The 12,136-nt window shown below is 31.2% G+C and overlaps 1 protein-coding gene and 1 non-coding gene across 3 annotated transcripts; both read right to left on the bottom strand.

Annotated features, from left to right (window-relative positions):
* Nucleotides 1–1,485: 1,485 nt before the first annotated feature.
* LOC148578726 (small ribosomal subunit protein uS2-like) lies at nucleotides 1,486–4,087 on the bottom strand. 2 transcript variants are annotated; one of them, XM_088502034.1, is made up of 5 exons: nucleotides 3,786–4,087; nucleotides 2,804–3,066; nucleotides 2,452–2,649; nucleotides 2,051–2,273; nucleotides 1,486–1,766 (listed from the first exon to the last, which is right to left on the bottom strand). In XM_088502034.1, the coding sequence occupies exons 1-5, from the start codon at nucleotides 3,940–3,942 to the stop codon at nucleotides 1,678–1,680; spliced, it is 930 nt and encodes a 309-aa protein (XP_088358160.1). In that variant the 5' UTR covers nucleotides 3,943–4,087; the 3' UTR covers nucleotides 1,486–1,677. The 2 variants fall into 2 exon arrangements, with proteins under 2 accessions (XP_088358160.1, XP_088358159.1); XM_088502033.1 differs by having other exon boundaries at nucleotides 1,486–1,760; nucleotides 3,786–4,082.
* A 6,226-nt stretch (nucleotides 4,088–10,313) lies between these two features.
* LOC148578725 (small nucleolar RNA R71) lies at nucleotides 10,314–10,421 on the bottom strand. The gene has a single exon (XR_015903748.1). It is a non-coding gene; the product is annotated as a small nucleolar RNA R71 (small nucleolar RNA).
* Nucleotides 10,422–12,136: the final 1,715 nt, after the last annotated feature.

The following is a 12,136-nucleotide window of genomic DNA, read 5'->3' as shown; positions in this document are numbered from 1 at the left end:
TCTCGTAACATGTAATGTGATATATTTTTTTGATATGTTCAAATTTTAAGGTATTTATATTGAAGTGATTAACTGCCATCTCAACAAAAAATGTGACATTTAGTTTACTATTTTTTCTCAATTATTTTTTTTTGTGAGATATTTGTAAAAGCTACTTGGATTCGGTTTTTTTTTTCTTTTTTTGAATATCTTGGTGAATAAATGCATTAATTATGTTTGTACGGTCAACAAATAAAATGCAATTGTAATTATTTGCATTTAAACTCAACTCTTTTCAAGGTTTTTTCTTTGTGTCATTCATTTTGTATCAAATATCAAATATTAATATTTTATTTATATCTATAACAATATATAATGCCAATACATGGGTTTGGTGTCCAAAATTCTTTTTCAATTTTACCCTTCCTAATAATTTATCCTACTATATCTATTATAATATTCTGGATTTTTGAAAATTAAGTAATTAGTTATTTATAAGTTATTATAGTATATTGAGATTTTGTTTTTAAGAAAATTATTTTTAATAAAAATAATTAAATAAAATTTTATGATTATTGAAGTTTAATTTAATTATAACTTATTCTATTAATTTGAACTATTTGTTAAAAACTATTTTGATAGGTAAAATTAAGTTGATATTTTATTATTATTATTATTATTATTATTATTATAAATAAATACATTATGCACATATAATAGAAAAAAAAATATTATCAACAAAGGTATTAAGGAAAAAAAAAACAGAAATGAAACTTGGCTTTTATATATATATGACTGTGTACACCTGACCCTTTATTTAATGGAACTATGATACCCTGATTAGTATTATTATTTAATATTAATTTCTTTGATTCCTTTCTTTTGGCTTAAGCCATTAAGGACAGAAAAATCAAGAAAAAGGCAAGCGTATGGCTTGTTTACATTATGTATATGAGGCTATTAAGAAAACAAAGTTCAAAGAAAAGCCAAACGTGGCTTGTTCACATACATGTATATATATAGATAATGTGACACCTATCCTTTTTATTCCATTAAGCACTTATCCCCCTTTATTTCATTAATTACCTATCATTAGCCTTTAGTTTCTTTTCTTACCACTATCGAACCTAAGCAAATAAGAAAGAAAGACCAACCGTGGGTGAGGGAGAAAACCGTAACTCCATTGATGTTCGGACTTCGATTTTTTGAGATTCATAAAAATGTTTTATATCTTTTCCCTCTTCGTGTTAGCGTCACTTTTATTCGGTGAAAATTAACAGTGACGAAACTCCCCTTCCCTTTGAGTTTGGCCAATTGAAGTTAATTTTCCATTGCATGTTGTCGGAAATTGATTAGATATGCGACATTTTCTTACAGTTATTAAATGATGGATTATTGTCCATAGTATGAACAGTTTTAAATTTTATTCTTATATAGTAAGTTTGAATTTCAATTAAAGATGGGGCATCCGAAAAAATGAGATAATAGGTCAAAATATGCAAAATGTGATTGTAAGGTTATCCCGGTATATTCTTTTGTCTCAGCAAACTTCAGTACCATTAGCGGTCGCAACGGAACAATTAAATTGTTGAAACAAACCAAGTATGAGTATGCTAAATCAAAATTTTACAACTTCATATATCAAACCTACAGGAAATGATGCATCTATCCTAAACAAAAGAAAATCCCATACTCATCCTATTCCCAACCAGTGGGAGCAACAGCTCCGGGTACCGGAACGGAAGGCTGAGGAGCTGGAACCGGTTCCCAATCACCTGCAGCTGCAGCTATAAAAAGAACTTAGGTCAAACAAATTGTGATCTTATATTTTTTTAACAAGACTATGTTAAAGCTGTAAGAGTTTCTACCATTTCGAGGGAGAACCTTTGAAACACAAGAACATATTAAAAGCTTGATGCAGCAACTATTACGCATCCAATTTATTAGGAAAAAGGGGGGAGAACAAATACGGACGTAAAGAGAATGACAATACAACCAATCAAACTGAAATTAAATCACACAAATGACTAGCATATAACCACAGATCCAAAGTTGAATAAATTATTCTTACAAGCATCTGGGGCCCAGTCAGCAGGCGCAGCTGCAATAGGTTGTTGTGGAACTGCCTCAGGCCAGGGTTGTTCTGTGACAACCGCCCATTCACCATCAGCTGCGGGGAAACCGGCAATGCCAGCAGCACCAAAGTCTTGAATGGCATATTCTGGGGCAGCTGGTGCTTCCTCCTCCTCTTGTTGCTTGGCCTCTTCAGGTTCTCTATAGAAGAATAGATCCACCTACAAATGAAAAGTTGACATAAATTATCTAATATTGGAAGGTTACCACAAAATAATATTACTATCTTACAAGAAAATATGAATTTCTAGACGCTTGCACGTACTGAAAGAAAACTTGTTCTGAATCAAGTGCAAAGTAACAATAGTTACATTCATAAGAGCAGAAATAAGTTTTTACCATCACATCCCATTTAAGCCCTGGACGAATAATACCCCTCATCTGCAAAACCATCCTTGCTAATAGCCAAAAAAGACAACCAATACTGTGCTTCCCCTTATTATTGGCAGGAATGCCAACATCAACATACCGCATTGGAGAATCAGTGTCGCAAAAGGCAATGGTTGGAATATTTCCAAGAGCACCTTCCTTAATCGGCTGCACAAAAATGGAAAAACAAAAATGAGATCAACTAATAGCAGAATTTCAAAGCCCCATGAAAACATTGGTAGTTAAAAGTGAAAACATATTATATATACAACATTACATCCTCAACACAACCAAAAAACTCTTTGAACATCTAATGTGGTACCTGATGATCAGTCCTTGGATCAGTCAGAATGAGAAGGCGAGGCTCGTTATAGGATGTCTGCATCTGATTAGTGAATGTTCCAGGAGTGTGCCTTCCAGCAATTGCATTTGCACCGGTGTATTGGGCAAATTTCAAGACTGCCCTCTGACCATATGGCCTAGCAGACTGAACAATGATATCCTGCGGATTCTCGATGGCGACAATAATCCTAGCAGCAAGTTGGAGCTTCTCCCATGTCTTGCCAAGGTTAATTATGTAAATACCTGGTAACAGGAAATACTAAAAATCAACAAAAAGATAAAATGCGTGCTTTGTTCAGTACAATGTACAAACAAAAGAAGAGTAAATTGACAAAAGTACACATAAAAGAGTTTGGGATGGACAAAAATACCTACAAGATTCGTGAATACAAAAGTATTCTTCAGATATTGTTTTCGATAGACAAAAGTGTCATACTGTTAGTAAGGTTTGATATTTACAAATCTTTAATGTGTACTTTTGTCCAATGAAAACAATCTTTGGGTGTACTTTTATATTTATAAATCATAGCCTGTATTTTTATCCACCCCAAACTCTTTCACGTGTACTTTTGTATATTTATTACTGAATTAGAATGATTATAGGCATCTTAAGGTTTGATAAATTTTGGAACAGAAGTTACCCGTTTATAACAAGCTAATAAAAAGCACATAACAAACAACAGAACCCTATAGACACGAAAGATAAATAAATAAACCGAAAAGAAAATTCACGAATGAGCAAGGAATATATAGACAGAATAAATAAATAAATTTCTACACAGATCTCTGTGTATTTAATATGAGCAAACGAATATCAGAATAAACCCCAAGATATAACGTTACAAAATCAAAATGCCCTTCAAATTCACCACAATCGACTCACGCTTCAATCATATTCATATTCACAACCAAAAAGTAACCGAGAAAATAAGAAAAAAAATATCAAAAGAAGAGTGATTTACCATCATTGCGGCGTTTGAAGACATAGCGTTCCATCTGGAAGTCGCAGTTTTTGGTTCCCAAATGCACCTCAGCCGCAAGCATCATCTGGATGTCTTGCTCCTTCTGAGAGAGCTGGCGCGGCGCAGCGGCGGTTGTGGTGGCGGCGGAAGTGGCCATAGTTGCGGTGGAATTTGGTCTCTTGAGAAGATTTGGAAACGCTTGAAGGTCCAAGTAGTAGCAGTGGCAGCGGCCAGAGGAAGAAGGTTTGACGAGTGAGGGTTTTGAGGAGGCACTTCTTCTGTTTCTCTCACATATATATATACTAGTATAAAACCAACTATTGTTTTATTATTATAAAAATTTATTGATACTTATTTATTGATATTAATAATTATCATTTTTAACTTTAAAAGTTTTCATATATAAAAGTCAATTATTAAGTGTATAAAACTGTTTTATTCTCTATTTAATAAAAATTAAAATAATATTGTTAGTTTTTAGTTTGTATTAATAGATTCTACTTAAATATAAAAATTATGTTTATGTGTTTAAATAAATATTGTTACGCAGTCTCTGTTATACTATCCAAAAAAATTAAAATTTTAATTAAAATAGTTTATATTCTAACTACACAAATAACAAATAAAATAAATTGTGTATCATTTTAAAGAGGTTCCTATTTTAATGAAGAAAAAAATAATTATATTAATTAAAATACAAATACCAAAAAAAATATTATTTGTACACTAAATATTTTTTGTATCTATATAAAAGTATATTTATTATTAATTAATCATATATTTAAATTGTTTTTAATTAACAAAAAAAAATTTGTGTATAATTATTAAAAAAATACTGGTATCAAAATAGTATTTATTATAAAGATGTATATACATCAGAAATAACAAAAATTAATCACTTAAATTGTTTCTTTTAGATATTCATTACTAATAAATTCATAAATATATCTTACTTTTTAGGTTGCGAAAACTGAACCGGCCATTGAATCGATCAAATAACTGGTTTAATAGTTTAACGGTCTAATCAGAATTAAATCGGAGTCGAACCGGAGTCGAACCGATTTAATTAAATATACATTAAAATTATTTAAAAATTAATATTCAATTTCAAATATTTAAATTCAATATTTTTAAACTAATTTTAATTCAATTACAAATTTCAAATATAAGACAAAATTCAATTCAATTCAATTCAGTTACAAATTCCATTGATTCCACCAAATTGCTAGCATACCATAAGCCCTATTCCAATCTGTTCATCAACAAAATAAATAAAACATTAGAAAAATCAATTGGGATTTTTTTTTGGTAGCATTACAACAGGGAAAGAAAGATTTTAAATTATAAGTATAGTTTGCTGTGACAGAGTGCAAATATCTTGTCTTCAACAATTCCAGCGGCTTTGGTTTAACATTCAACAAAACAAATAAATAATTCAATTTCAAACTCAGAACAGAGACTCAGCTCAGAATCTTCAAAATTAGTTGGAAAAAAGATGAATGGCAAAGAGCCAAAGACAGAATGAGCTCGGAGAGTCTGAGACAGAGTTACCTAAAATCAGAGGAGAAGAGAAGGGGCGACAGCCAAAACGGTGAGGAGTGGAACAGCGACGACCCACGGTGAGGAGTAGAGCAGCGACGACCCACGGCGAGGAGCAAAGAAGCAGCGACAGCAAGAGAGCCCGAAGAGGGACCTTGAGCTTGGACAAAGACACAGAGAGAGAGAGAGAGAGAGAGCTTGAACACGAGACCCACAGTCTGTCCCGTCGGTGGCCAAGGAAAGGAGATCAATGATGAAGAAGGTGGTAGCTAGGGCTTCTAATGGGTGTTTGCTCTGGTAGGGTTCAATTTGGGATTTTGGTAAATAGTAAATACTCAATATTGAGAGAGAGAAGGGAGACAGGGTGTCTGTTTTGCTTCTGCCCGTCTGGGTTTTTTTTTTTTTTTTTAAGGATCAAAACGACGCCGTTTTGAATCCTAATAGAGAACCAACTCTCTAAATAACCAGTCCGGTTTAGCCAGTTCACCGGTTAACCACCAGTTTAACCGATTTTTTGCAGGTAGTTTTAGACATCAATCAGACCGTCTAAAAGATCGATTTTCGGTTAATTCGATCGAACCAGTCGATTCGATCCGATTTTCAAAAATTTTTATTGTAATATATCCACCATTAGCTAAATTTTGAATAAAATAAAAATAAATTTAATTTATTATTTACCATGATAGCAGTAAAGACAATAAATTTTATGTTTGTTTAATTATTCAATAGAAGATTTTTACATAATATCTAAAAACAGAAAGATAAAAATACTTCCTACAAAAATAGTATTATACATACTACCATCATCGCCTACACAAATATGAAAATTACAAAAAAAATTTAAATATGAGATCATTTTTCTATTCTATAAAAATTATTATTATTATTATTATTATTATTATTATTATTATTATTATTATAATAATAATAATAATAATAATATTATTATTATTATTAAAAGAAAAATAGTGAAGTAGTGAAAAATAAATAATTTTGATACGATCTAATTTTTTACATGGTTTTCGAGTCTATGCTTATTTGATAGTTAATATTTTTATTACTATTATTTGGTAAGTATTTTGTGAGTTAAATGAGATTTATTTATTTATTTATTTTACCAACCTAAAATACCTTTTATTTTTTAAAAATAAAATCTTAAAATTTTATCCTTTAATTAATACCGCATGAGAAACATTTACCATTTGTACCATTTTAAAAAAATATTTATATAAAATAGGAGTATATTTCCGCTATTTAATTCATGTTAAGTGATCTTCAATGAAATTTTAAATTATTATATTAATTTGATTGATAATCTGAATTTGATTTATATTAATTAGTTTAGAACATGATAAAGAAGTAAAATTACTTAACCAAAGCCTAAAATCATAGGCAAAGAAAAACTTAGTAGGATAGTCAATTTTATGACAAAAATGATAAAAAATAGCAATTGAAATATTCAATTCCTTACCAGAGTAATTATAAAAATGATAAAATTGAGATATTAATTTTTAAAGACTAATACCTTATCAAAACGTAATGTAACAAAAGAAATTTTCTGGTTTGCTATTTTATAAATTTATCAGTTCACTCCATCATATAAGTCTTTTTCAATAGGACATTTAAATTGGTATTTATTTGAGTCAATCATTTGATATTAAAATGAAATGTCAATTTAAATGCCACAAATAAATTTTTTTTTAATTTAAAGAGAATTTATTTAGTTTAACATAAAATGTTTAAATATAAAAGTAATGAGAAAAGAAAAATCCTAAGAGATGTTACAAATTCTAATGGTACAATGCTTTGGATTCTCATGTTTTGAATGAAAAAGAAAAGAAAGGACAATAACAATATAAGAGACCCACTTCAATGAAATTCAGTAACATTCATATTTTCAAATTCTTCATTGTTACTTAGCTTACCCGAGATTGTTCAGATCCAATGTAACTAAATATAATCACAAAAATAATTGTTTATCCTATAATATGAATACGCTTTCCATTTAACAATGAGCAGCAGTATGAAACTTTGAAAAAAAATAGCAACTACACTTATGAAAATGGTATGGTGAAGCAAAAACAGATAATAGAACTTGCAAGGATGGAGTAATGACAAATAAAAATAGGTAATGTATCTTATAAAACCTAAACATTCTGTTATGAATGTACAAAAAATAAACTTGTAAGTTGCACAATTTACCTTTTTGTAGAGAACAGTTTGTAGGGATTAGAAATTAAAAAAAAATATTAACAATACTAAGTAAAAGAATAGAATGTAGTAAAATTTCATATGAATAAAAAGATGCTAATCACCTACTTATACTCGTATAGACATATATGAATATGAGTGAATTCCGATAAATAAACATGTGTCAATAGTTATACAACATCACATTTAGTAAAACAACTTATTTTTGTAATTTTTCTATCCAAAATTATTTCAACCACCCAAGTGAATATGTCAATTTTTTGCCTATTAAAAAGACAAAGCAAACAATAAAAAAATCTTAAAAAATCTAAAAAATGTTCACAGCAATTTTAGATAAACTACCATTCCAATAAAATTATTTTATGTTTTATTTATCTTTTAATTATCAAAACATCATAACCATTTGAATCCGCCTGACTAAGATTTACAAGATGACTATAGCTTGCTTCAACCCGACAATCTCCGTGGGATCGACCCTTACTCACGTAAGGTATTACTTGGACGACCCAGTGCACTTGCTGGTTAGTTGTGCGGAATTGTGAAAAGTGTGATCACAATTTCGTGCACCAAGTTTTTGGCACCGTTGCCGGGGATTGTTCAAGTTTGGACAACTGATGGTTTATCTTGTTGCTTAGATTGGGTAATTTTATTTTATGTTTAAACTTTTTAATTTTATTTTCGAAAAAAAATACAAAAAAATTTAGTTTTCGAAAAATTCATCAAAATTTTTAAGAATGAATTCTAGAGTTTCATGAGATATGTTGAAGCTTGGCTAGCTGTTAAGCCATGACTAATCTTTTGGATCGAGGTTTCCACTTTTCATTGTAGAAAAGACATGTCTGTATTTGTTATGCTAAAACTTGGCTGGCCATTTGGCCATGTCTAATTCTTTTTTACCGAAGTTTTAGACTAACATTGCACGAATCCTGGAATTCTTATTAAAAATTTTGAACTTCTTTATTTTCTTTTTCCAAAACAATTTTGAAAAAATACAAAAAAAAATTAATAAAATCATAAAACCAAAAAAATTTTGTGTTTCTTGTTTGAGTCTAGTGTCAAATTTTAAGTTTGGTGTCAATTGCATATTTTTATTTTTTTTAGATTTTCGAAAATATATGCATTGTGTTCTTCTTGATCTTCAAGTTGTTATTGATGATTTTCCTTGTTTGATCCTTAATTTTTCTTGTTTTGTGTCTTTTCTTATTTTTTTTGTGCATTTTCGAATTCATAGTGTTTAAACATTAAAAATTTTTAAGTTTGGTTCTTGCATGTGTTTCTTTTCTTAAAAATTTTCAAAAATATGTTCTTGATGTTCATCATGATCTTCAAAGTGTTCTTAGTGTTCATCTTGACATCCAAAGTGTTCTTGCATGCATTACTTGTTTTAATCTTAAATTCTTATGTCTTGTGTCATTTTGTTGTTTTTCTCTCTCTTCATTAATTCAAAAAAATAAAAAATAATATATTTCCCTTATTTCACTCATAAATTTTGAAATTTTGGGTTGACTTAGTCAAAAAAATTTCAAAATTTAATTGTCTCTTGTTAGTCAAGTCAAAATTTCAATTTAAAAACTTTATATTTTCAAATCTTTTTCAAAAATAAAATCTTTTTCATTTTTCTTTCATGTTTTTTGAAAATTCTTCAAAATAAAATTTTCAAAATCTTTCTCTTAATTTTATTTCATAATTTTCGAAATTATTGCTAACATTTAATGTTTTGATTCAAAAATTTCAAGTTTGTTACTTTGCTGTTAAGAAAGATTCAATCTTTAAATTCTAGAATCATATCTTTTAGTTTCTTGTTAGTCAAGTCATCAACTTTAAGTTTCAAAATCAAATCTTTTTAAATTTCTTTTTCAAATCTTTTTCAAAATAAATTTCAATCATATCTTTTTCAAAATTCTTTTTAATTAACTAATTATTTTAAATTCTAATTTTATTTTATTTCTTTTCTTAAATTTTGAATTCTAACTTACAATCAAAATAAAAACAAAAATATTTTTCTTTTCTTTTAATTAATATTCGAATACTCTCCCTCTCTCATCTCTTTCTATTTATTTTATTTACTAACACTTCTCTTCTACTCAATTAATAATTTGAACCCTATCTCCCTCTCTGTGTTGGAATTTCTTCTTCTACCTCATTCTTCTATTCTTCTATTCTTATACTCACATAAAGGGATCTCTATACTGTGACATAGAGAATTCCTCTTCTTTTCTGTTCTCTTCTTTTTCATATGAGTAGGAACAAAGATAAGGATATTCTTGTTGAAGCTGACCCTGAACCTGAAAGGACTCTGAAGAGGAAGCTAAGAGAAGTTAAAGCACAACACTCTGGAGAGGACCTTACAGAAATTTTCGAAAAAGAAGTAGAGATGGCAGCCGAATCCAATAACAATGGTGGAGATGCAAGGAAGGTGCTTGGTGACTTTACTGCACTAACTTCTGACTTCTATGGAAGAAGCATCTTAATTCCTGCAATTAGAGCAAACAACTTTGAGCTTAAGCCTCAATTAGTTTCTCTAATGCAGCAGAATTGTAAGTTTCATGGACTTCCATTGGAAGATTCTCATCAGTTCTTAACTGAATTATTGCAGATCTGTGACACTGTTAAGACCAATAGGGTTAATCCTGAGGTCTACATACTTATACTTTTTCCTTTTGCTGTAAGAGACAGAGCTAGGATATGGTTGGACTCACAACCTAAAGAAAGCCTGAACTCTTGGAAAAAGTTAGTCAATGCTTTCTTGGCCAAATTCTTTCCACCTAAAAGTTGAGCAAGCTTAGAGTGGAAGTCCAAACCTTCAGACAGAAGGAAGGTGAATCCCTCTATGAAGCTTGGGAAAGATACAAGCAATTGATCAGAAGGTGTCCTTCTGACATGCTTTCAGAATGGAGCATCTTATGTATATTCTATGATGGTCTGTCTGAATTATCAAAGATGTCATTGGACCACTCTGCTGGTGGATCTCTTCATCTAAAGAAAACACCTGCAGAAGCCCAGGAACTCATTGAAATGGTTGTAAATAACTAGTTCATGTATACTTCTAAAAGAAATCCTGTGAATAATGGGATGACTCAGAAGAAAGGAGTTCTTGAGATTGATACTCTGAATGCCATATTGGCTCAGAATAAAATATTGACTCAGCAAGTCAATATGATTTCTCATAATCTGACTAGAATGCAAGCTGCATCCGGCAGTACTAAAGAAGCTTCCTCTGAAGAAGAAGCTTATGACCCTGAGAATCCTGCAATGGAAGAAGTGAATTACATGGGGGAACCCTATGGAAACACCTATAATCCTTCATGGAGGAATCATCCGAATCTCTCATGGAAGGATAAGCAGAAGCCTAATCAAGGCTTCAATAATAATAATGGTGGGAGAAATAGGTTTGGCAATAGCAAGCCTTTTCCATCATCTTATGAGCAACAGACAGAGAATTCTAAGCAGAGCCTCTCTGACTTAGCAACCATAATCTCTGATCTATCTAAGATCACTCTCAGTTTCATGACTGAAACAAGCTCCTCCATCAGAAATTTGGAGGCACAAGTAGGTCAGCTGAGTAAAAGAGTTACTGAAACTCCTCCTAGTACTCTCCCAAGCAATACAGAAGAGAATCCAAAGAGAGAGTGCAAGGCCATCAATATAACCAAAATGACCGAACCTATAGAGGAGGAAGAAGCTGTGATTTCCAGTAAGGAGGACCTTAATGGACGTCCACTGACCACTAAGGAGTTTCCCATTGAGGAACCAAAGGAATCTGAGGCTCATACATAGACCTTAGAGATTCCACTGAATTTACTGTTGCCATTCATGAGCTCTGATGAGTAATCTTCCTCTGAAGAGGATGAAGATATTGTTGAAGAGTAAGTTGCTCAGTATCTAGGAGCAATCATGAAGCTGAATGCCTAGTTATTTGGTAATGAGACTTGGGAGAATGAACCTCCATTGCTCATCAATGAACCGAATGCCTTGGTTCAACTAAAATTACCTCAGAAGAAACCGGATCCTGGAAGGTTCCTAATACCCTGTACCATAGGCACCATGACCTTTGAGAAGGTTCTGTGTGACCTGGGGTCAGGTATAAACCTCATGCCACTCTCTGTAATGGAGAAACTAGGGATCTTTGAGGTACAAGCTGCAAGAATCTCATTAGAGATGACAGACAAATCAATGAAACAGGCTTATGGACTTGTAGAGGATGTCTTAGTGAAGGTTGAAGGCCTGTACATCCCTGCTGACTTCATAATCCTAGACACTGGGAAGGATGAGGATGAATCCATCATCCTTGGAAGACCCTTCCTAGCCACAGCAAGAGCTGTGATTGATGTGGACAGAGGAGAGTTAGTTCTTCAATTGAATGAGGACTACCTTGTGTTTAAGGCTTAAGGATCTTCTTCTGTAACCATGGATAGAGAGCATAAGAAGCTTCTCTCAATACAAAGTCAAACAGAGTGATAAACCACTATTTTATGGTTCATATTGTGTTTAACTGTGTGGTTTTGTCATGATATTTGCCCACTTATTCATTAAATAAGCATGCATTTATATTTCCTTCCTAAAGTTATTGCATGATTGAAAACTTGCTTCCTAGAGACTTT

The sequence above is a fragment of the Arachis ipaensis genome, chromosome B1 (assembly GCF_059453495.1).
Source record: "Arachis ipaensis isolate K30076 ecotype BB chromosome B1, ASM5945349v1, whole genome shotgun sequence".
Lineage (NCBI taxonomy): Eukaryota > Viridiplantae > Streptophyta > Magnoliopsida > Fabales > Fabaceae > Arachis > Arachis ipaensis.
The sequence above is the reverse complement of the archived record's forward strand: the minus strand, read 5'-3'. Positions and strand labels throughout refer to the sequence as shown.

Excerpts from the sequence above, each read along its gene's own strand:
- LOC148578726 (XM_088502034.1), bottom strand. The coding sequence starts at position 3,942 with ATGGCCACTTCCGCCGCCACCACAACCGCCGCTGCGCCGCGCCAGCTC. Across the intron at positions 3,067-3,785 it reads CTTCAAACGCCGCAATGATG|GTATTTACATAATTAACCTT; the intron begins GTAAATCACTCT and ends TCCTGTTACCAG. Across the intron at positions 2,650-2,803 it reads ATCCAAGGACTGATCATCAG|CCGATTAAGGAAGGTGCTCT; the intron begins GTACCACATTAG and ends ATTTTTGTGCAG.